The sequence below is a fragment of the Scyliorhinus canicula genome, chromosome 17 (assembly GCF_902713615.1).
Source record: "Scyliorhinus canicula chromosome 17, sScyCan1.1, whole genome shotgun sequence".
Classification (NCBI taxonomy): Eukaryota; Metazoa; Chordata; class Chondrichthyes; order Carcharhiniformes; family Scyliorhinidae; genus Scyliorhinus; species Scyliorhinus canicula.
Genome location: NC_052162.1, coordinates 10,919,259 through 10,944,487, shown reverse-complemented (window position 1 = coordinate 10,944,487; position 25,229 = coordinate 10,919,259). Strand labels below are relative to the sequence as shown.

General features: G+C 45.3%; 1 protein-coding gene across 6 annotated transcripts in view; it reads right to left on the bottom strand.

Annotated features, from left to right (window-relative positions):
- Nucleotides 1-25,229, bottom strand: part of fmr1 (FMRP translational regulator 1) — an 80,396-nt gene that overhangs the window by 2,597 nt on the left and 52,570 nt on the right. For 5 of the 6 annotated variants that reach the window (XM_038774201.1, XM_038774203.1, XM_038774199.1 and 2 more), the window contains 6 exons: nt 18,908-18,986; nt 18,712-18,821; nt 12,905-12,991; nt 4,114-4,309; nt 1,624-1,824; nt 1,224-1,303 (listed from right to left, as the gene is read on the bottom strand). In XM_038774201.1, the coding sequence (XP_038630129.1) occupies nt 1,224-1,303; nt 1,624-1,824; nt 4,114-4,309; nt 12,905-12,991; nt 18,712-18,821; nt 18,908-18,986 (753 nt within the window). The remainder of the gene's footprint in view (nt 1-1,223; nt 1,304-1,623; nt 1,825-4,113; nt 4,310-12,904; nt 12,992-18,711; nt 18,822-18,907; nt 18,987-25,229) is intronic. The other variant, XM_038774204.1, reaches the window with a different exon arrangement.

Genomic DNA, 25,229 nt, shown 5'->3' with positions numbered 1-25,229 from the left:
TCCTGTCTCTTTTACAAGATTCTGGCCGTAATTCCCTGACCGTTGCGAATCGCTTTTCCCGCCGTCAGCGCACCCCTGCCCGCAGGTTTCCTAGCGGTGTGGGGCGACTTCACTGACAAGCGGAGGGTAGATAGAACCCCGCAGCCCGCGAAACCCGTAGCTGGTGGACTGGAGAATTCTGCTACTGCTATTTGTAAACTGGATCTTTCACTTTGGTAAATAAATCTATATTTTCTGCAATGACAGCGCTGCCCTTAAGTTTGGATCATGGACATAGAATTTACAGTGCAGGAGGAGACCATCTGGCCCATCGAGTCTGCACCAACCCTTGGAAAGAGCACCCCACCCAAGCCCACACCTCCACCCTACCCTAGTAACCCAATAACCCCACCTAACGATTTTGGACACTAAGGGCAATTTATCGTCGCCAATCCACCTAACCGGCACATTTTTGCACTGTGGGAGGAAACCGGAGCACCCGGAGGAAACCGGGGGAGAACGTGCAGACTTTGCACAGACATTGACCCAAACCGGGAATCAAACCTGGGACCCTGGAGCTGTGAAGCAACTGTGCTAATCACTTTGCTACCGTGCCTCCCTATCATTGGCATTTTAGCGGAAACCAGCATAGGGGAAATCAAAGGTATGACATTTGAAAATCTACAATAACTAGAAAGCTTAAAATCCTAATTTTTGGTCTGTTTTAGATATTATTTCAAAGTTTATTTAAGAAAATGAACTATTGGATCTTGAAGATCAAAGAAGCAATCAGATCTTGGGCTAAAGGGATATGGAGGCAGGAGAGAGGAAGGATCAAGGTATTGAACTTGATGATTAGCCATGATCATAATGAATGGTGGAGCAGCTGAAAGGGCCAAATGGCCTCCTCCTGCTTCTGAAATGAAATGAAAATGAAAATCACTTAATGTCATGAGTAGGCTTCAATTCCGGCGCCTGTTTGGGGAGGCTGGTACGGGAATCGAACCGTGCTGCTGGCCTGCCTGGGTCTGCTTTAAAAGCCAGCGATTTAGCCCAGTGTGCTAAACCAGCCTAACCAGCTTCTATTCTCGATGTAAATTTCTATGTACTTTATGTCAAAAGAAACGATCTTCACACCTGTAATTTGCCAGACATAACTCCAGACCTTTCAAATAACACAATATAGCCTTTACAAACTGTGCCTATCTGAACTTTGCAACACAAAAGCATAATTGAAAGGTTACCTGCAATGAGCCATCTGTCGTCCTGGTTTTTGAGTCTCTTGATGAATTGCGTTTACGGATGTCTGCCCTCAAGAATTCATCTAAAATGCCAAACAAAAACAAAAAATAATTTTAGATCAGACGGCAGAGGAGAATTAAAGTAAATCAGCAGCTGTCAAATAGTAATAAAAACCTGTACACAAACAAAAAAAATTAACTTCTGATATTTCCAATCCTCAAAACGCTGCTGTTATGCAGCTATGGAAGCACGCACTATCTGTCCAGTCGCAGAACACGTCCAAATTATCCAGCTACACATTTAATATTCTCGATTTGGATGCGCCTACCAAAAATGATTGCTAAATCTCTCTTTAAAAGTTGACATACGTGGAGTTAGCGATGGTATACTCTTGCTAATTACCTGAAGTTGCCGATGGATTTTTGTTGCTCCCGCGGCCACGCCCTCCACCGCGGCCACGCCCAGGATTGCCCCGCCTACGGCCATCACCTCGACGTGAATATGGTTCCCTTTCTTCATCTGTCGGCGCCAGCGACCAATCACTTAGCTCATCTCTGTGCTCGGATTCAGTCTCAGAGGCATTGGACGCCTCAGAGTTATTACCTTCGCAGCAGGAAGAAAGGAAAGCAAAGATCAGTTCCGGATTGCAAACCGCTCGTTCAAGAGAAGCTATTTCATTCCCATTTAAACTTTTCATTTGGGAGTTCTTAGTTTCTTCAGCCAGGAAGCTGGGATGTCTGGTAGCCACCAAAAGCCAACCATTCCATCCACTGCATAAACACAGCCGTCACCATCTGATAAAGAGATAGGAAACTCAGCGTTACACAATGGTGGGTCTTTCAGCGGATGCTTTAGTGACTGGAAGCCTGCAGTGCAGTGGCGTATCACAGGGATCTGGGCGGTGCCTCTGATTATTTGCCATTTATATAAACGGCATAGATGACTATATGGGTGCGTGGTTCACGGTGAAATTGAGTGTCATGGGTTAAAGGAAGATTTAGGCGGGATGGTCAAAAGGGCAGAGAAGTGGCAGATGGAATTTAACTCTGAAAAATGTGAGGTGATGCACTTCGGAAGGAGACAAGGAAGCATTCAATGAACGGCATGACACTGGGAAGTTCCGAGGAACAAAGAGGCCATTGTGTGTTTGTCCATTGATCTCTGATGGCAGGAAGGCAGGTTAATAGGGTGGCGAAAAAGGCACATGGGACACTTGCCTTTATAAATCGAGGATGTGGAGATGCTGGCGTTGGACTGGGGTGAGCACAGTAAGAAGTCTTACAACACCAGGTTAAAGTCCAACAGGTTTGTTTCAAATCACTTGCTTTCGGAGCACTGCTCCTTCCTCAGGTGAATGAAGAAGTAGGTTCCAGAAATATATAGATAAAGTCAAAGATGCCAGACAATGCTTTGAATGCGAGCATTTGCAGGTAATTAAGTCTTTACAGATCCAGAGAGAGGGGTAATCCCAGGTTAAAGAGGTGTGAATTGTTTCAAACCAGGACAGTTGGTAGGATTTTGCAAGCCCAGGCCAGATGGTGGGGGGTGAATGTAATGCAACATGAATCCCAGGTCCCGGTTGAGGCCGTACTCATGTGTGCGGAACTTGTCTATAAGTTTCTGCTCGGCGATTGTGTGTTGTCGCGTGTTCAGAAGGCTGCCTTGGAGAACGTTTATAAATCGAGGCATAGATTACAAAAGCAGGAGGTAATTTTGGAGTCGTGTAGAACTTCGGTGAGGCCACAACCGGAGTACCGTGAGCAATTCTGGTTGCCACGTTATCAGAAGGATGTGATTGCATTGGAGGGGGTGCAGAGGAGATTCACCAGGATATTGCCTGGAATGGAGCATTTAAGTTATGAAGAGGGGTCTGATCGGCTTGGGTTGTTTTCTCTGCAGCAGAGAAGACTGAGGCACAACCTGATCGAGGTGTACAAGATTATGAGGGGCATGGACAGGGTGGATAGGGAGTAGCTGTTCCCCTCAGTTGAAGGGTCAGTCAAGAGGGGACACAAGTTCAAGGTGAGGTGCAGGAGGTTTCGAGGGGATGTGAGGAAAAACCTTTTTAGCCAGAGGGTGGTGATGGTCCGGAATACACTGCCTGGGAAGGTGGTAGAGGTGGGTTACCTCACATCGTGGATGAGCATTTGGGACGCCCTAACTTTCAAGGCTATGGGCCGACTGTTGGCAAATGGGATTAGGTAGGTAGGTCAGGTATTTTCCATGTGTTGGTGCAGACTCGATGGGCTAAAGGGCCTCTTCTGCGCTGTAGTTTCTATGATTCTGTGATTCAAGAACACAAGAAATAAGAGTATGCCACATGGCCTGTCACACCACCTTTGCCATTCAATACACATGGTGTAATTTCTCCTCATCTCAGTCCTAAATGATTGGCCCCTTAGCCTGAGACTATGCTTTAGATTCCCTGGCCAGCAGGAAAATATCTCTCAGCATCGACTTCTTCCATCGATTTCCTCACATTCTTTTTAAATCCAGATAATTTAGACCCAATTTACTCAGTCTCTCATCATAGGACAATTCCCTCATTACAAAAACTCTCTCTGTACCACCTCCAATGCAAGTACAACCTTTCTTAAATGTACTCCAAATGTTGTCTCACCAGAACCCTGTACAGATGTAGCAAAAATGGATGAATGGAAAAGGGCCAAATGACCTTCTCAATAAGGTCAGGTTGAATGGATCACGATTGAGGCTGGGAGTTAAAAACCATGCAATTATAATTTTTCACTGGGTAACTTAAAAAATGCTTCACATTTATTCGAATTTGATAGATTTTAAAACAATTTTACTTTAAGACCAATAATCCTCCAATAGTTGCTCGAAATAGCGATTTTTCTCCCACTGGGGCTATGTAAATTAAGAATATTAAACCTGATGCATAGCCTGGACCTCGTCTGCCACGCCCTCGACTGCTGTAGGGCCTGCCCCCACGCAAGTAACTTGTACTTTCATCGGTCGAGTAACCCCTTTCTTTGTCCGGGCGATTTGCAGGGGTCCTCAATCCTGCACCCATCTGCCGAAGTTGCTCGTCAATTTGTAAACGTTCCATGCGCAGCTGGTCAACCTCCTGTACAAAAAGCAAAGACCCTGAGGATGGCCAAATTCAATCGAACGATAATTACATATGAGTATCTCCAGAAGGTACAAATCAAGTCTTGACCATGCCCGCAACATCATTTATTCCCAAAATATAATCTGGCTGATAATTTATGCTACTTGAATTGGGTGGTCAGGCGGGGGGAAGGGAGGACGGGAAATGCATCCATTAACGTATTGTCTGAGCAACATATTTTGCCTGCGCTCGCTGCACACAGATCTACCGCACCCAACTGTTGCAAATCAGTTCACATGAGATTTGGAACACAAAATGCTGCAGTTCAAAGCCTAATTTACAGGCAAATGTTTTTCAGGTTGGCCTGATATGGAACCACTTTAGCTGATGCATACGTGCCAAAATGGGCATCAAGGATTAATTTGCACTTATCCCTTCTGCCAATGAGATCATACATTGAGTGAGAGTAATAAATATCCTTAGAAATAGGCTTTTTGAGTTTCCTGAAGCTTTTGCAGATGGACAACAGCCACCTGCTAACCCGAACAGACTGGAATTTGCATGCCAGACCATGTGGATATGAATGGATTCCATACTCTTGCTATGAAACCTCTATTACTTGAGAAAGGGTCAAGAGACAATATTGACATGGGAAAACTGTTGAATCAATTCTAACGGATCTAAATGGATGACCACAGCAGAAATGTTATCCAGTTAGCATTAATTTAGGCAACATAAGCTGTGCTGAAGTAACTCATTGCAGGACACTGTGGACAAGTAAAATGCAACTGTTTTCTATTTGGATTTCAGAACCTTGCAACAGGTCATCTATTGGTGATGAAGCTAAGGAACTCAATTGGTGGATAGAGGATTGGCTTAAAAGTAAGAAACAGGCTACAGTTATCAATAGGAACTTCTCAAGCTTGAAAGCTCAGCCTGGACAAGGGTAGAGAGGTGGGGGGTACTGGTATTGGGTCTTCGGTGTTGAATGCAGGCAGTGTAAACAAAACATTCATGGCACCAAAACTGGAAGCAGGTCCAGTGTGCAATCTATTCATAAACACACGATCTGGCATGGAAATTCCAGTCTGTTTGGATTAGCAATGGGAAAAATTAGGCTATTATCCATCTACAAAAGCTTCAGAGCCAGAGGTTATGGTGGATAAAGCTATTAAGCTGTCATTCCAGTGTTCATCTGTATTAAAAAAAAGACAAGATAGATTAGGTTGAGGGATAAAGTACATCAAGCAGTGGTACTGCTGCTTGCTAGATGTGGGGCAACTCTGGTCAACTAATAATAGACTATATTATATTTTTGTATATGTACTACTGTCCTTGAGACACAATGCCAGGTGTCAAACAGATCAAAGTTTAAGGAAGGTTTTAGGTAGGCAAAATAATAAAGGGACAAAGGAACAGGAGTAGGCCAGACATACAGCCTACTATTCCTAATGTTATTCAATTAGATCATAGCTGATGTGGAGCTCAACACCATTTACTTGTTATTGTTCCATATCCCTCGATACTTTCACCCAATAAAAAGAGTGAGCATGATGCGAACACCACGTCTGATCCTCCAGCATCAGTACATTTCACTTGAAACAGCACAGAACGCAAATATCTTCTATTAAGCGGGTAGCAAGAGACAGGGTGGGTTCTATTAGGGACAAAGAATATGATTTATGTTATGCGCCAGGATGCCCCGCTGCACTGCAATTGCCTGGGATGTTTCACTTTCTGTAGGGCCCTTACCTTGCGCTTGGAACTCTCCGAAACTCCAACAAAGTCAGAGACTTTGGATGGTTCCAACTTCCCAGAAGTTACCCAGGAAAAGTCAGAAGGATTGAAACCACTTACAACTCCAGGGTAACTATACTATCTGGCTCCACAGGTCCCCACTGGGCCCCCAGAATACCCCACCCCAACCCCCTGCTCGTCTCAATGATTCCACCGCCCCCACACTTCACAAACCCCAGCTATCCACTCCACCTCTGGACTACCCTTCTCGCCTCGACTATCGCTCTCGCCTCAACTATCCCAACTCTCGCCAACGTCCAAACAAATCCCAATACATCTGGCTGCCCTCCCTCCCAACGTATCTTCAACTAATCCCTTCCAACCCCAATGCCCCTCCCCTCAACTGCCACCCTCACCCACTCACCTTACACACTTACCTTCTCTCCATAGCTTCTCAAAGTGGCTCTGGGACATTTAAATTTACCAGAATATAGCAGTAAGTGGTTTACAATGGGGGGGTGGAAGGACTGCACGAGCAGGTACGCTCCACATTTCTCAGGAGAACCGTTCGGAAGTCCAGGTAAGAAACGCAGAGCTCCAGTACAAGGTAAATAGATAGGGGCGGAGTAGCAATCTGCTGGTGCCTGCCACTCCTTGGAAGATTCAACCAAATTAGTACTTTGTATCATGTTTACCAAGGAAGAAGGTGCAAACAGAATATCAGCAGAGGTGGAGTGTAATGGAGGTGGCAAAACTTTGAGGCAGGATTTAGTGTGGATCGGCTGCCTCGTTTGTATGGCATGCATCCCAGGTTGCTAAAGGAACCGGAGTGGAGATGGTGTCACAATCTTCAAATCTGCCCTGGTTATGGTGAGGAAGTCTTGGAATGTGCAAATGCAATACCCCATTCAAGGAAGGGTACAAAGCAGATTTGGGTAAATAATCGTCCAGTGGCCAGCAGGTTTTGATCCAGCTTGCGGATGCACCAGAAAAAGCATCCAAGGTGTGCTGGTGAGTGTACAAGTCCTCCTGGAGCCTGTTCAATCGGTTTGGGGGTTGAGAGTAAAATGCTTTAAAGGAAGAGTAAGGCCAACGGATGTACTTCCAGGTACGTTGGAGTTGGCCAATGATCATGCGACTGACATGTTAGAGGAAGCGAGTGCACATGGGGCAGTCAGCGCAGCACAAGCTGTGTATTCAAGATTACGCAGTAGATTACTGCAGTCTAATTTGTTTCTTGGTTTGCAACTATACACACTGCAATTTCAAAACTTCAACTTACTTTACACTTTGATTTTAATACTCTTGATTAAATGTCAAGTTTGGGATTGTCCAACCAACAGGAGTGAGTGTCAGGATGAATGGCGTGTTTTCGAGTTGGCAAACTGTTACTGGTGGAGTGCAATAGGGCTCAGTGCTGACAACATACATCAGTGTACAACATAATAATACATTAATAATTTGGAGGTAGGGATGTTGAGCATATGTCTGCCATATTTGCTGATGACACCAAGATAAATAGGAAAATAAAGTTGTAATCAGGATAGGAGTCTACAAAGGGATACAGACAGATAAAGCAAGGGACCAAAGATTTGGCAGATGGGAGTATAAAGCGGGAAAATATGAGGTTGTCCACTTTGGCAGCATGAATAGCAAAGGGGATTATTATTTATATGGGCAGATACTGCAGAATGTTGTGGTACAGAGGAATCTGGCAGTGCTGATACATGGCTCAAATAATTCACATGCAGGTGCAGCAAGTATGAAGGCAAATAGAATGTAGGCCTTTATCGCAAGGGAAATGGAGTATTAAAGTAGGGAAGTCTTGTCACAACTGTACACAACTATGGCAGTTTTGGTCTCTCTTTAAGGAGGGATATAGTTTCATTGGAGGCAGTTCAGAGATTGATTCCTGGGAAGAAAGTGTTGCCTTAGGAGGAAAAGATTGAGCAAATTGGATTTGTACTCATTAGAATTCAAAATGAGAAGTGATCTTATTGAAACATATACAACTCTGATGGAGCTTGACAAGGTGGATTCTGAATGTTTCCCCTTAGGGCATTCAGAACTGGGGAATAGTTTCAAAATAAGGGGCCTCCTATTTAAGATGGAGATAAGGCGGGTGATTAATCTTTGAAATGTTCTTCCAAAAGAACAGTGGAGGCTGGGTGATTGAATATATTAAAGTCAAAATTAGAAATATTTTAGATCGATAAAGGAGTTAAGAGTTATGGGGGCAGATAGGAAAATGTAGTACGGCTACAATCAGATTAGCCATGGCTCTGGAACAAGATCAAGAGGCCAAATAGCTTACCTTCTATTTCTTATTAGGATTTCAAAATTTGCCAATGGTACCAAACTTGGAAAAGTGGCAACACAGGATAATACCAATAAATGGCAACAGCCCACACATGTTAGCAGAATGGGCAGATGGAATTTAATATGGAGAAATACGAAGTGCTGTATTTTGGCAGAAGGGACAGCGGGAGGCAATACATACTTGATGGTACAGTTCTAACTTGTGCAGGCTCAGAGGGACCAGAGTTCATGTGTACAGATCTTTGAAGGTGGCAGGATAAATCGAAAGAGTAATTAGCAAAGCATACTTGCACTTCATAGATCAGGGGTCTCTAAACAGTCAATTGTGATCGACAGGTCGATCCTGGGTTCTTGAACAATCGATTGTCGTTGCATGCCAAACCACGCAAAATTACACAAGACCAGGGATTTCTCGTAACGACGAGAAAATCAGCTCATTGTCTGCCGAAAAACACCAAAAATCGACGGGCAATGCGATTCCTGCAGGCGCCAAAACTTGGAATAAGCTGGGTGAAGACTAAATGATGATCAAGGAGCCAGGGATCAAGAGGGCAAAAACCTACCATTTCCACCAGGAACGGGAAGACAAATTTTCCGGATGTTAAAGGAAAGATCACTTGTCAACTGAGTGTAGACTCAAGTAAAAGGTAACCTGGAATGTCATCACAAGACAATGCATTCAAAATTTCAAGAAAATTTCCCTTTAAACAGCGTGATTCGGACGAAGAAAGTTGGGGAGTTGAAGGGAGTCTTGGAAGCTCAACAGTCATTCTTTTGAAAACCTGTGACTAAAGGCAAGGGCAGCAAAGAGGCGTCTGTTCAAATTTGCCATCTGCTGGCAAAACATAAGAAGCCATTTATCGATGGGAAAGTTATCAAGGAGGCTGTGACAGGTGCTGCCGACACTTTGTTGAAAGACTTGAAAAACAAAAATGAAATTATGACAGCCATCAAGAGCATAACGTTTGGCGTTTTAACAGTGGCCAGGAGGCGGAATTGTTGTCCGAAGATGTGTCTCAGCAAATACACCAAGACTTACCAGGCTGTGACTGTTTCTCACTGCAGTTTGATGAATCAATATACAGGACGGATACGACCCTACATAGCATTCAAAGACTCAACAACAAAGGAGGACTTTCTCACTCTTTTTCCACTCAAAGAGAGGACAAGAGGTGAGATGTCTACAACAAATTCAAAGATATGTGACTGAGAAAAACATTCCGATCGAGAAACTGGTTTCAATCGCAATCGATGGTGCAGCGTCAATGGTGGGTGTCGATGCAGGCTTTGTTGCACATTGCAGAAGTGATCCTGAATTCCCCTCCTTCGTCAGTCACCACTGCATTGCCCACTAACAAGTGCTGAAATGAAATTACGACAGCCACCAAGAGTATAACGTTTGGCGTTATGATTATTGATTTTTCTCATGTAATGACAGCTGCTGTCAAGACCATTAACTCAATTCATGCCAGAACTCTGCAACATCGCTAGCTCAAATAGTTACTCCATGAGTTTGATGTCACCTTCTGTGAACTATCCTTCATGCAGGTGTGAGGTGGTTAAGTCAAGGAAAAGTCCTCCAGAGATTTCTAGATCTGCTCCCTGAAATTAAATCAAGAAATGAAGTGTACAGCGAGCTGTCAGATAGCTATGTGGTTACTAATTAGAGAAATAGAAAGCCCATGGTATAGATTGCAGAGGAAAGAGAATTTAAAATATCTCTGTTTCCTTTTAGAAGTGCTGACGTCCTCAAGTGGTTTGTTCATTTTGTATGCAAATTTACACATCATGGTCTTGCATACAAATGAAAGCCTTTAAACATTGGAAAATAATTTACAAATGGTTGACGTTCAGGGAAGATGTAATGCTTTCAAAAATACATCTATGGAAAGGTTTCAAATTACCAAGTCAAATCAACAGTGGCAACAGCAGTAAGACTCGGACTAGACGAGGAAAAGAAAAAAATGAAATGAAAATCGCTTATTGTCACGAGTAGGCTTCAATTAAGTTACTGTGAAAAGCCCCTAGTCGCCACATTCCGGCGCCTGTCCGGGGAGGCTGGTACGGGAATCGAACCGTGCTGCTGGCCTGCTTGGTCTGCTTTAAAAGCCAGCGATTTAGCCGAGTGAGCTAAACCAGCCCCTGAGCTAAACCAGCAAAGCTTAATGAAAAACATAGAAACAGTGTGTGAAAGAGCAATAGAAGGGGAGAGGTTGGTTGTTTACAGTAAAGAGGGCAGAGAAAAGGTGGTAAAAGGAAGAAGAAAGGCAGGAAAGCGCAGGGAATTGAGGAACGGAGTAGCATGGTAAAGGAGGATGGAGATGGTAACAGAGAGATGGAGGCATAGGCAAGTGGAAGTTAACAAGGAGAAAGAAAATACTGTCTCCTGCCAATGCAATATGGCTGTGCAAGACGTCCGCCGAAACCTGCAGAAATCGAATAGTGTCACTGCTGCAGCCTGTAGCTCCGAGAGGCAGGAGTGGGGCGGTAAAGATTTGCAGATGGGAAACTTAAATCCTTTGTGGGATATTTTACTGGAGACATGCCGGTGAGTGTTTCTAAACTCTGTCTCACTATCTCAGCAATGTAAGTGGACTGTAGGTTGCTGTGAGTGTTGGACAAGGCAGTACAGTCAGATGGTATAAGAGCTGCAAATTCAAAACTCTCCTGTGGAATGGGTAAACCCAAAGGACTGAGCTAAACTTAGGTTTACAGGCCCATAAGCACACATTGTGGAGAGTGGAATTAGGATCAGTTTGGAGGATTGAAATCAGACTCAACAGTGAGTGGAACCATTGCATTTGCAGGGCCTGGGAATGCTCAGCACCCAAGGGAATGCTCAGCTGATTGGCGGTGGCGCATGGTCAGCAAAGCAGCAGGATCTGAACAAGCAATCAGCAAGAGGTAGACGGGAGTCATAAAAACGTGTCTTTAAAAAAACAGGAGTGGTATTATATTTGGCTTTCAGTTATTTAACAGACCCCAGAATAAGATCATTTTATTTGTTCATTTAGGTGTTAGGAATAAGTTTTAGGTTTAGGACGGCGTGGTGGCACAGCAGTTAGTATTGCTGCCTCGCAGCGCCAGGGACTCGGGTTCAATTTTGGCCTTGGGTGATTATGTGGAGTTTGCACGTTCTCACCTGTGCCTGCATGGGTTTCCTCCGGGTGATCGCGTTTCCTCCCCCAGTTCACAGGTGTGCAAGTTAGCTGGATTGGCCATGTTTGATTGCCCAGAGCAACCGACTTGTCCAGTAATAATACCAACTGGGATCATCACAGTTACGGCATTTCTTAATCTTTTGAGGAACCAGAAACGGTGCTCCTTTGGAGCCACCTAGAGGCTGTTAAAATTATTGGAGACTGCACAGGATATTTCACTTCATTACTTGCTTTTACTTCAATTTTTTAAATTGTTTGTTTTAGAAAACACCATTTTGAGCTAACAATGCTTCATCAGTGTACCAGCTGTCAATGTATAAGGTGTTACACATGGTTGTGACCCATGGCTATCTAACATGCAAGGGATTTTGATTTTTCATAATTGGGTTAAGGTTAGGAACAGAAGTCACATCAGGCACAACAATTGAGGTTATATTTCAATGCAAGTATGAGCACCAACCAAATACTTGTTAACAAATTAAAAAAAACACAAAATGTTAAGCCCTTTAGCAGAAGCAAAATACTACGCATGTTGGGACCTGAAATAAAAGCACTTAGCAGCTCAGTCAACATCTGTGGACGAAGAAATAAAGTTAGCAGTTTGGGTCTATGATCTTTCGTTCAAATAGGGAGAAATTGTAACAAACTAAGAAACACAGAAAGGGGGACAGTGGAGCAAAGAGGAAGATCTGTGATTAGATGAAGGACAGAAGTGATTAAACGACAAATATAAACGTGCAAAGTTAAAAGCAAAAGGGGACAAGAGGTAAAAGATGGGTCCAGGGGAGGCGTAAATGCTTCTGCAATATAACAGAAGGAGGGCTCATGGAAAATTCAGGCGAGGAGAAGACTCGCATGGATCAAGAAAATGATGGAGGGAAGTGGGTAGACCCAATGGTATGGACCACCCAGCTGGCAGTATACCATTAGGAAATTGCCGGCATCAGCTGACATATCCTCCACTCCCAGTGGTTATGGTGCAGCCGTCTTCCGTTAACAGCACCTGCCCTCCCACAGAAGAGTGGTGCTTAAGGTCCGTTGTATGTTAAACTTTGTGTTAAATCTGGAAGGTTGTACAAGTGGCCAGTTGAAAGCCGAGAAGCTGCTCCTTGAGTTTGTATTTTTATTGGAACGGTTTAGGAGGCCAGGAATGGAGAGGTCAGACTGGGATAGAGGGCCCATTAGCACTGTTTTTACGCTGTTTATACACCAATAAAACTTTGAAACAGAGAGAAAGAAAATGTTAACTGAAATTTGGTTAAAATAGGTTACCCCTGGCCAATATAGGCGGTGATGCCAGTGAAACAATTCCTCTTCTGTGAAATACTGAGACCAGAAACAAGAAAGCAAATGGTAATTCAGTAGTCCTGTTAAGGGAACTTTCATCTCTTACCTTTAAGTAGTTCAAATGGTAGTCCAACAGAACACGTGCATTGCTTATGCTCTCCTTTGTTCCAACGAACACAAAAGGAACCATGCCCTGTAATTGATTTTTGGATTAAGTGTAATATTTAACCCTAGTCTAAAACAAATAACCTCCCAGATTAGCAAGTTATTTTTGGAAAAAAATTATAACAAACACAAGTCATTTCAAAACATTTAAATACACATTGAAAGCTGTACTGTAAGCTAATATTAATCTTAAACAAATGGTTCATGCCTGGTTAGCACACGTGCAAGTCCTGGTTCATTTAAGCAGCTTAATCTATGACACACAGACACACCACACTCTGCCATTGATCATGGCAGCTGAGAAATTAATTTGTTTTAATTATGTGAAATTCCTGCATGTTTAGTTAAGTGTTTTGCAGAAAAGGCTGAGCAATTCCATTCATTTCCCCCACCTGGTGAATTCAGCAACCTTGGCTTTTTTTTGGGAATCTTTACCTATCGAGATGACATCTTTTGTTAATGTTGAAATGTTTCCAGCTTTTTTCAATCAATAAAAGGAAAATTGTAAACTCGTCACAAGGGAGCTTTCGGAGCAGGTGAACCCAAGCCTTCAATATGACGACTTCCAGCATAGAGGAGTAGGTAGAAAAGGTTTTGTGTAATATTTACTCAGCATTACGATTTTGCTAACAGTGTTTTCTTCCCATTTACCCCTTGAAGTGACTCATGCAAGAGATTATTTTCATGGTCACCAACTGCCTACAAATAGCATAACCAGTCCTCGTGTAAAGAATTAGCTTCCTATTTATATATTTATCGTGTTCGGAGAACATCTCAAAGAAACTGCCAATGTACAATGAACCATTTCAAAATACTTCCATATACCCTTGTTATGTAGGCAAACCTGGCAGCCAATTTACACACAGCAAGTGCCATAAACAGATTAAATAATTATATTGTTGTGTTTTGAACTATATTGGCTGAAAAAAGAAATTTGCACAAGGCAGCAGAAAACCTTAATGTTCTTTGAGCAGTGTCACAGGATGTTTTACATCTACCTGAACAAACAAGACGGTGCTGTGATTTACTTTCTCATCTGAACACTAACACCTCAGGCAGTTCAGCACTTCTTTGGTACTGACATGAAATGTTGTCCAAGATGATGTATTTAAGTCCTACAGTGGGACTTCCAGCTCAGAGGCAAAGGTGAACGGTCTGTTCATGTTTCAGGCACAGACTCTTAGTTAGATTGGTCAGAGGGAAGGGTCTGGCAAATAAGCTCTGACAGCTCAGTGAACGACTCACCTTGCTGTCAGAAGTCAGAATGCACCCCGAACCTCAAAAATGAAATGAAATGAAAATTGCTTATTGTCACGAGTAGGCTTCAAATTAAGTTACTGTGAAAAGCCCCTAGTCACCACATTCCGGCGCCTGTTCGGGGAGGATGTTACGGGAATCGAACCGCGCTGCTGGCCTGCTTTCAAAGCCAGCGATTTAGCCCTGTGCTAAACAGTCCCTGCAAAAAGTGTTGTTTAAGATAGGTAGCCCTTAACAACATTCTGACAACTGCAATGCACTGATTTACAGATATTCTTGGGGCTTTAGTCTGATCAATATTTCAGCTGCTTCATTTAGTTGCACAGTGACAAATCTGTGGAGGTTTAAAAACTCAAAATGTAGAGGAACAGTACTTCAGTGTCCCAAAAGGTAACTTATAGATGTTGTAACATTATGTTTACTTTAAAAGTTTAGTTTTAGTGCTTAATGATCTGGTTGCTCAGTAAAGTGAGAAAATGCAAAAGGACACAGTGAAAAAGATTTTCTTTTTAAAAAAACAAGGCCACTTAATAATTTGACAGGCTTTGTATTCCATTTTAAAATCTTGGTATATTTATAATCAGCCCTTTTTATTCCCATATTAATTACATATTGCTAGGCTTGTGGACTCCAAAGTTGCTGCGTATAACTTTTATCGATAGGAGATTTGAGATAAAGCCAGTATGACAGTGGAGGCTGGTCGCTAAATATATTCAACGCAGAATTAGGAAGATTTTTGATCGATAAAGGAGTTTAAAAGTTATGGGGCCAGACATGAAATTGTAATAGCCACAATCAGATTAACCATGATGTTGATGATTGTGGAGCAAGCGCAAAGGGCTATATCGTCTACTCTTACTATTTTTATTACAATATGGTGCAAGATTTCAAAACCGGCCGATGAAACCGAACATGGATTTGCAGCAACAGGGAGGAAAAAATGTTGTGTATTTAAGATTCATTAGAGCCAACTATCTATGCTTCGAGTATTTTTGATGCTTGTGGAGCTTCTCTGCAGATTGCAAATAATGGTTTTATATTAAAATAAAACGGTGACAAAGTTATCACATAGAAGAGTATGACACAGAGTACATAAAAAAGTTTGCCTAAAAATTGTACATCTTGCCTCCAAGCAAAATTTGCATCCTGTTGTCACACACCCCAGGTGCCCAACTTTCTCACTGACCTTGTCTTTGTCTTTATACAATGGTAGTTGCAGAGTGTAGCTTGTATTTTATCTCCTCTCCTCTTCCCCACCCCCTGCCCCCCAAAAAAAATGTTGCATTTGAAAACTAGCCTCCCATGTAACTCAAATTTCTAAAATAAAGGTTTATGCTTTTTAAAAAAAATTATACTTTTTGCAATAACTTGACAATGTTTATCCACTGAATTGTCCTTTTGATACCTTTTATTTAAAATATTTAAAGGGCTGAGACTCTCAAAAAAATCCTGGTCTTGGAATATTTTTGTCTCGCGTTGTGATGATATGGTTAATTTGGTCTATACACCGAGCATTGTGCATTCTACTGATGTTTCCAGAATGTATCAGTACCACTGAACAAGCTGTACTGATGCAATATTTTCTTTAGCTTCTAACCGTTTCTGCTCAGGTGCTTTTCAAAATTAGAGAACAAATTTCAAAACCTTAGGGCAAAAATTTGCATTGAGCATCTTGTGAACATGCATGTCTGAGGCTGAGTGTAACATTTAATTACACGTGCTGCAGCTTGAATTCTTTAAATTCCACACTGACCACTGAGAGAAAACATAAGATCTCCTTATGGTCATTTTAAATAACTGAAATAAAAATTGCATTTTGAAGCCACCGTTTGTCTCACCTATGTTTATCCGAGTTAGGTCACTATGACATTCAGGGGGTTCTAATCTCTAACATCAGTGAGACAATGAAAGAGGAAGAAAAATGTGGTGCTTGTTCCTCATTCTAATTTTTTTTTAAAAATAGCTCAGATGTCTGGAAGTATGAATTCTAGGACCTGGGACAGGTTTGCATGAGCTTTGTCACTGCTAAAATAACTCAAACATTTGTGCATGTTTGTATTTTTCTCTGGTGACTAAACCAAATTCATTACACCAAAGCGGTAAACATTTCAGTGCAGTCAGATAACCAGGTTCAATCAACTCCATGAGTTGTTGCCCAGAAGGCCTTGCTATTATAATAATGTTAAGTGTCACAAGTAGACTTACATTAACACTGCAATGAAGTTACTGTGAAAAGTTCCTAGCTGTCACACTCTGGCACCTGTTTGGGTACATTGAGGGAGAATTCAGAGTGTCCAATTCACCTAATAAGCAGGTCCTTCGGGACTTGTGGGAGGAAACCGGAGCACCTGGAGGAAAGCCACGCAGACACGGGTAGAACGTGCAGACTCCACACAGATAGTGACCCAAGCGGGAATCGAACCTGGGTCCCTGATGCTGTGAAGAAACAGTGCTAACCACTGTGCTACCGTGCCACCATTAAGGTCCCACATTATGGGGCGGTTACTTGGACTTGCTGGTTCAAGAGTAAAGTCAGGAAATAAATGGAGGGTTGGCATGGTTTTCTATTGTTACTTTTCCATTGTTAGGTCATTTTGATTTTGGTAATTAGATATTTAACTGGTGACTTGATTGAAAAAAAGCGATTTAAGCCAGTTATGATTATTTGGCTCCATGGAAAAGTGATGCCTTAAAGGGCGACCTCGGAGGCTTGAGATGTGATGCCACCGAGTCCACACTTTCAGGCATGATACGTTATGGAATGAACGTGTGCTAGCTGAGGTCATTCAAATTTATACTGGCGAATCTCACTGTACTCATTTGTAAAGACAGGAATATTATGCTATGTAGAATATAATACATTAATATTTTGTAGACATTCCTGCCCAAGGATGTAAAATCTCGAGGTTAAGTAAACACATAGAAATCAGAATTTTCAGAAATGTCAAATGATATTTGGTGTTCATTTAGAGTATTGTTTCTCCTTCTGTCAGCTTGCGCCAGGCATTTCTTACCAAGGACCATAGTGCAGCACGGTAGCACAAGTGGATAGCACTGTGGCTTCACAGCGCCAGGGTCCCAGGTTCAATTCTTGGCTTGGGTCGCTGTCTGTGCGGAGTCTGCACGTTCTCCCCGTGTCTGTGTGGGTTTCCTCCGGGTGCTCCGGTTTCCTCCCACAGGCCAAAGACGTGGCGGTTAGGTGGATTGGCCATGATAAAGTGACCTTAGTGACCAAAAAGGTTAGGAGGGGTTATTGGGTTTTGGGGATAGGGTGGAAGTGAGGACTTAAGTAGGTCGGTGTAGACTCGATGGGCCGAATGGCCTCCTTCTGCACTGTATGTTCTATCCTATCTATCCTTTGTACTCCAGAGATGAAAATGTGGACTAGAAGTATGTTTTTTTTTAAAAAAGCAGGATTTATTTCCTGTTGTTACGCATGCAGTAGTTAGGTATGCTGCTTTAGAATGGCAGTAATTTCATGTCATGTATGATGAGGGAAACTGATTTCTGACAAATGGAACGATCAAATTCTGATGCGGTATTCTGCAATTTCTTACTGCCGCTTGAGATTTAATTCCCTGAACTCCTTTTATTTTTCTGTGAAACTTGCACATGTAACCTTGATCATGATGCATATTTACATGTGTGCTTAATCATTGTCTCATTTTAAAAAGAGATACTCAGAAGATGGGAGGCAACAAGTAGCACAATGTAGGCATTCAGTTTAGCAAAACCACTGGCAGGTTTTATTCGGCACATATTAGGCACTGGACTTCAAGGGCATTGGGTTATCATAGAATTATAGGATTTACAGCGCCATTTGGCCCATCGAGTCTGTACCGGCCCTTAGCTCCACACCTCCACTCTATCCCCGCAACCCAGTATCCCCACCTAACCTTTTTGGACACCAAGAGCAATTTATCATGGCCAATCCACCTAACCTGCACATCTTTAAACTGTGGGAGGAAACCGGAGCACCTGGAGGAAACCCACGCGGACACGGGGAGAACATGCAGACTCCATACAGACAGCGACCCAAGCCGGGAATCGAACCTAGGATCCTGGAGCTGTGATGGAACCGTATTAACCACTAGGCGACCGTGCCACTATGATGCTGGGCTTCACAGCATTAACATGGTGAAATCAAGGACTTGGTGATCACCAGCAATCGGAACCTCGGGTTTTAGTTTACTGGAAAACATGGCCCTTACGAGATGATTCCATGGGCTTCACAGTAGTGTTTGTCAGGAAGCTGGGGCTGGCAGTGGTGGTGGGAATAGTAAACACAAATGTCAGGGTCAAGTATGGTCAGATCCTGAGGGAGATGGAGGGGCGGGGGTGGGGACTGTTGACAAGAGATTAATTTGGGGTCTGGTAGCTCAATGGCAAGTATAGTCTATTCGAATTTATCAGAATTCTGTAGGACTTGGATCAAATACATTTTCCTCAATAACAAGCAGTATACCATGCATCAACAAAAGCACAACACACCTCTTCCCGTGGAATCTTTTTATCACCATCTCCTTCAATTCTCACTCGGACAACTCCCGATTTGTCTACAATTTCTTGTATGAGCTTCCCGTTTTTGCCTATTACTTTTCCTGGAGAAGGAATGGGGATCAGTTCCGTTTCACAAGTTCAAAAATAAATAACATTTATTCAAGGGAGTTCCTTAAGATGGGCTTACCCACTAGATTCCTCGGTACTTGCACAGAGTCTTCTGTAAATTCGAGATAATTTCTGGCCTGCTTGACTGCCTCCTGGTCCTATAAATCAGATTGATATTAAAGGAAGAATGTCGCCTAGAGAAAACATTAATTTCAACTAAATTAATGATATTAATGTTATCATTTCTGTATAAATTTATATTGCAAAGCAATTTGAACTGTGTTTTTTTCCAATTTTCTCCCTTTTCCTCTGCTAAAAGCTTGGTTCCTTGCTGTGTAGGGGTTCAACTTCCAATAACTTGCTCAAGGAGAGACATGTGGGCACACATGGAAATTATAAAACCTCAAGACTGTGGTGATCCACTGTGTAATTGTGTGTGTGCCTGTATTAGGGGATGAACAGTAGTACCTATACTACAGGTTCGCTGGTAGCCCCTGCCGGCTAGCTCCGCCCAGAAAGGAGCCGTAGAAATATGCATGACTTCTCCTGATCAGCCATTCTACCAGCTGCAGTCGGAGGACAAACATCTAACTGTAATAAAGCCTCTATTGTACCAATTCGAGTCTTTAGTATGATTGATAGCGCATCAATTTATTACAGTTAGATTTTCTGCATCATGGACATCAGGATCAAACCAGATCGCTTGCAGCTGGATCCGCACTCGCCAAACGCCAGAAAGGACTTTAATCACTGGCTGGCTTGCTTTGAGGGCTATATCAACTCAGCGACCCCCACGCCGACGGAAGCTCAGAAAATCCAGGTTCTCAACTCCAGGTTGAGCTCCAGTGTGTTCCCGCTGATACAGGATGCGCTGAATTACGCAGACGCCATGGACCTCCTTAAAGAAAACTACGTTCAGAAGACGAACGCTCTATTCGCAAGGCACGTACTCGCCACTTGCGTACAACTACCTGGTGAGTCGATTGAAGACTTCTGGCGGGCCCTCTCGTACGGGACTGTGACTGTCAGGCCGTCACGGCCACAGAACATTCCAATCTCCTCATGCGTGATGCATTCGTGACGGGGATTGCATCGGACCCCATCCGACAACTACTGCTGGAAGGAGCCGCGCTCGACCTAGCGGAGACGAAAGCTTTAGCGCTCTCCATGACGGTCGATTCTCGTATTGTCCAGTCCTACCCCGCTCGCCGCGCGGCCCACCCATCCTATCCCTCGTGGATCCCGCAATCGACCCCCCCCGACTGGGGCCACTCCTGCTCAATATGCCTGCGCTGCCCGCCACACCGCGCACTCTGGGGGTCCCCGCTGCTACTTCTGCGGCCAACAGAAGCACCCCCACCAGCGCTGCCCAGCCCGTGCCGCCACCTGCAAATCCTGCGGCAAGAAGGGCCACTTTGCAGCGGTGTGCCAGGCCCGCGCGGTTGCCGTTATCGCGCCCGAATTCGCTCCCTTCCCCCAGCCGATCGCACAATGGGTGCCGCGATCTTGTACTCCCGGGGCCACGTGCGACCAGTGGGTGCCGCCATCTTCTCCCCCCCAGGTCCACGTGCGGCCCGTGGGCGCTGCCATCTTGCCCCGCCCCCACAACGTGCGCACCATGGGCGCCGCCATCTTCTCCCCCCAGGTCCACGTGCGGCCCGTGGGCGCTGCCATCTTGCCCCGCCCCCACAACGTGCACACCATGGGCGCCGCCATCTTCTCCCCCAGGTCCACGTGCGGCCCGTGGGCGCCGCCATCTTGCCCCGCCCCCACAACATGCACACCATGGGCGCCGCCATCTTGCACCGCGCCCGCAACTTGTGCTGCATGGGTGCCGCCATCTTCTCCCCCACAGGTCCTTCGGACGTCGCCATTGCGTCTCCCCCTCGGGACTGGAACGCTGGACCCGGGTCGCTGTCATTCCTCATCTGACTCCTCGGACGACTGCCCACTGCTTGCCTCCATGACGCTGCCCGTCCTCACAACCTGGCCACCGCTTCGACGATGATGCTAATCAACGGCCATGCGACCTACTGCCTACTGGACTCCGGGAACACCGATAGCTTCATCCACCCGGACATGGTAAGGCGCTGCTCCCTCGCGGTCCATCCCGCCAACCAACGGATCTCCCTGGCCTCCGGATCCCACTCTGTCCTGATCCAGGGTTTCTGTGTGGTCAACCTCACCGTCCAAGGCGTTGTATTCAGCGGTTTCCGCCTATACGTTCTCCTCAATCTCTGTGCTACACTATTGCTGGGTCTGGATTTCCAATGTAACCTCCAGAGTCTCACCCTCAAATTCGGTGGGCCGCCACCCCCAATCACCGTTTGCAGCCTCACGACCCTCAAGGTTGACCCTCCCTCCCTCTTTGCCAATCTGACTGTGGATTGCAACCCCATCGCCACCAGGAGCAGACGGTACAGTGACCAGGACAAGGCCGTCATCAGGGCTGAGGTCCTGCGGCTGCTTTGGGAGGGTATTATCGAGGGTATTAGCCCCTGGAGAGCCCAAGTGGCAGTGGTTAAAACAGGGGAGAAACACAGGATGGTCGTAGACTACATCAATCGGTACATTCAGCTCGACGTGTACCCCTTCCCTTGCATATCTGATATGGTCAATCAGATTGCACAGTACCGGGCGTTCTCAACGATTGACCTTAAATCCGCCTACCACCAGCTCCCCATCCGTAAATCGGACCGTTCATACACTGCCTTCAAGGCGGACGGTCGCCTCTATCAATTTCTTAGGGTTCCCTTCGGCGTCACTAACGGGGTCTCGGTATTCCAAAGAGAAATGGACCGAACGGTTGACTGGTACGGACTGCGGGCCACGTTTCCGTAGTTGGACGACGTCACCATCTGCGGCCATGACCAGCAGGACCACGACACCAACCGTGCCAAATTTCTCCACACCGCATCTCTCCTCAACCTTACTTACAACAAGGAGAAGTGCATGTTCAGCACCAACCGCTTGGCCATCCTCGGCTACGTAGTCCAAAACGGATTCCTGGGGCCCGACCCCGACCGCATGCGCCCCCTCATGGAGCTCCCCCTTCCCCAAGGCCCTCAAACGCTGCCTTGGGTTCGTCTCCTATTACACCCAGTGGGTCCCACACTACGCGGACAAGGCCCGCCCACTGATACAGTCCACTCAATTTCCCCTCACGGCCGAGGAACAACATGCCTTCGCCCGTATTAGAGCAGACATAGCCAAGGCAGCAGTAGATGAGACACTGCCCTTTCAAGTAGAGAGCGACGCTTCAGATGTCGCCCTTGCCGCCACTCTAAACCAGGCAGGCAGACCCGTGGCATTCTTTTCCCGCACCCTCCATGCCTCCGAAATTCGGCATTCGTCCGTTGAAAAGGAGGCCCAGGCAATCGTTGAAGCGGAGCGGCACAGGAGGCATTACCTGGCCGGCAGGAGATTCACTCTCCTCACTGACCAGCGGTCGGTAGCCTTCATGTTCAACAACACGCAGCAGGGCAAGATCAAAAATGATAAAATCTTGGAGGTGGAGAATTGAGCTCACCACCTATAATTACGAGATCTTGTATCAACCCGGCAAGCTCAACGAGCCACCAGACGCCCTCTCTCTCGAGGTACATGTGCCAGTGTACAAGTAGACCAGCTCCGTGCCCTGCACGAGAGCCTTTGCCACCCGGGGGTCACTCGGTTGTACCACCTCGCCAAAGCCCGCAATCTGCACTACTCCGTCGAGGAAGTACGGACAGTCACCAGAGACTGCCAGGTCTATGCGGAGTGCAAGCCGCACTTCTACCGGCCAGACCGCCTGGTGAAAGTGTCCAGCCCCTTTGAACACCTCAGCGTGGATTTCAAAGGACCCCTCCCCTCCACCGACCGCAACACATATATCCTTAGTGTGGTCGATGAATTCTCCAGGTTCCCCTTCGCCATCCCATGCCCGGATATAACATCTGCCACCGTCATCAGGGCCCTCAACTCCATATTCGCTCTGTTCGGTTTCCCTGACTACATCCACAGCGACAGGGGATCCTCATTCATGAGCGATGAGCTGCGTCAGTTCCTGCTCAGCAGGGGTATCGCCTCCAGCAGGACGACCAGCTACAACCCCCGGGGAAACGGGCAGGTAGAGAGGGAGAACGGGACGGTATGGAGGGCCGTCCATATGGCCCTATGGTCCAGGAACCTCCCAGCCTCTCGCTGGCAAGCAGGTCCTCCCGGATGCGCTGCACTCCATCCGGTCGCTACTGTGCACTGCCACGAATAACACACCCCATGAACATGTCTTTACCTTCCCTAGGAAGTCCACATCCGGGGTGTTGCTCCTGACTTGGCTCGCAGCTCCAGGACCGGTTCTACTGCGTAGCCATGTCCAACTCCACAAGACGATCCCCTTGGTGGACAGGGTATGCCTACATGGCGTTCCCCGATGGTCACCAGGATACGGTCTCGCTCAGGGACCTGGCTCCCTCGGGTGCCACTCCCACTCTCACACACCTCCCCCCCCCCCCCCCCCCCCGGGGCTCCCAGCATCAGCCCCACCAGGTCCATCCCTCCTTCCACCGCTAGAGGACGAGGAAGATTTTGGCCCGCTCCCGGAGTCATCCAACTACTGGCCAGCACAAATACCGCCAGCATCGACGTCGTCGACTCCGACACCGCCTGTACTGACATCGCCACCACCATTACGTCGCTCCCAGCGAACCGTCAAACCACCGGACAGGCTGAACCTCTGACGGGCACCGGATTACAGGATGGACACATATTTTCTCCCTCCCCTCTGTAAATAATTCACAATTCTGTATATAGATCCACGCCACCGCCGCCGGACTCATTTTTAACAGGGGGTGAATGTGGTGATCCACTGTGTAATTGTGTGTGTGCCTGTATTAGGGGATGTACAGTAGTACCTATACTACAGGTTCGCCGGTAGCGCCTGCCGGCTAGCTCCTCCCACAAAGGAGCCGTATAAATATGCATGACTTCTCCTGATCAGCCATTCTACCAGCTGCAGTCGGAGGACAAACATCTAACTGTAATAAAGCCTCTATTGTACCAATTTGAGTCTTCAGTACGATTGATAGCGCATCAAAGACTATTTGAAAACGGAAAATGTTCATGCAGGTACAAAGGGAAGTTACCTACCTTGAAAGAGCTTCTTTTAATTTTCCAATGAAACCATCCTCCGCAAAGCCCCAATGGGAAGATTTTAAAATAAATTCAGTGTAACCAATTATTTCTTTTCCAATTAAAGGGCAATTTAACATGGCCAATCCACCTAACCTGCACATCTTTGGGTTGTGGGGGGCGAAACCCATGCAAACACGGGGAGAATGTGCAAACTCCACACGGACAGTGACCCAGAGCCGGGATCGAACCTGGGGCCTTGGCGCCATGAGGCGGCAATGCTGCCACTGTGGTGCCCCCACAATGGGAACTTTAATAATACTGAAGGTACCTTTAAGACAGTTTTGATGTCAAAGATGTCATCATGTCAAGACCCTTCCCTATGTTGTTTAAAGGTGCATCAACCCTTTTACGGGGCTGGAAGATGAAAAAACATTAAATTTAACCATGTACAAAAATAAAAATAGGAGATTAAGGCCATTGAGAAGCACTGTGATATCACTGCCTGGGGAGCTTTATCATTCAAAGAAGACTTTAAAAGGTCCAATAAAACTCCTATCTTCTTCCACATAGTATATGGTTCTAATCACACTTCCTGGTGGAGTGGTGGTGTGTGTGTATGTATGTAGGGGGGGGGGGGGGGAAAAGAGAGAGAGAGAGAGCGAGAGAGACAGACAGACAGACAGAGAGGGAGGAGGAGGAGAGGACAATATGTTGGCAATTTGCAAATCAATTTTAGCTGAAAAATCAATTATGCCGCACTGGGTTCAAGAAAATAACAAACCTCCAAATATTGTTGACAAACCATTAGATTTACAAACTCAAGACTGAGTGAAATTAGATTTGTCCAAAGGTTTCATGCCTGCTAGAGCTTAGCCAAACAAAATTTATTAATTCAACCGTTTGTCCAGTACCTTCTTTGGAGACTACAGACCTGTGTCACAAGCTGAAAATGGAAAAGACCTTTTAGTATTTATGTAATGTTATATAGATTCCATTGCAAATTTATCTGGAAATGGGCAAACAGTAACTTTCTGTTGGAGATTAACTTAGCTGGGAACATGAAGCAAAGCATTTTTATAGCCTATTGTGATTAAAGTAAAGCTCATCAACCACAACTACCTGAAGTTTATCAGTGCTCTTAGGATCAAAGCTACGAGAATCACACTTCTCCACACAATTAACTTTAATTTACCAGCAGCACAGCGGTTTGAATGGATGAATAGGCAAAACTAAGAATCAAGTTTAATCCAGCTGGAATTAAATTTCAATGCATTTTTCAGAAAAGATCC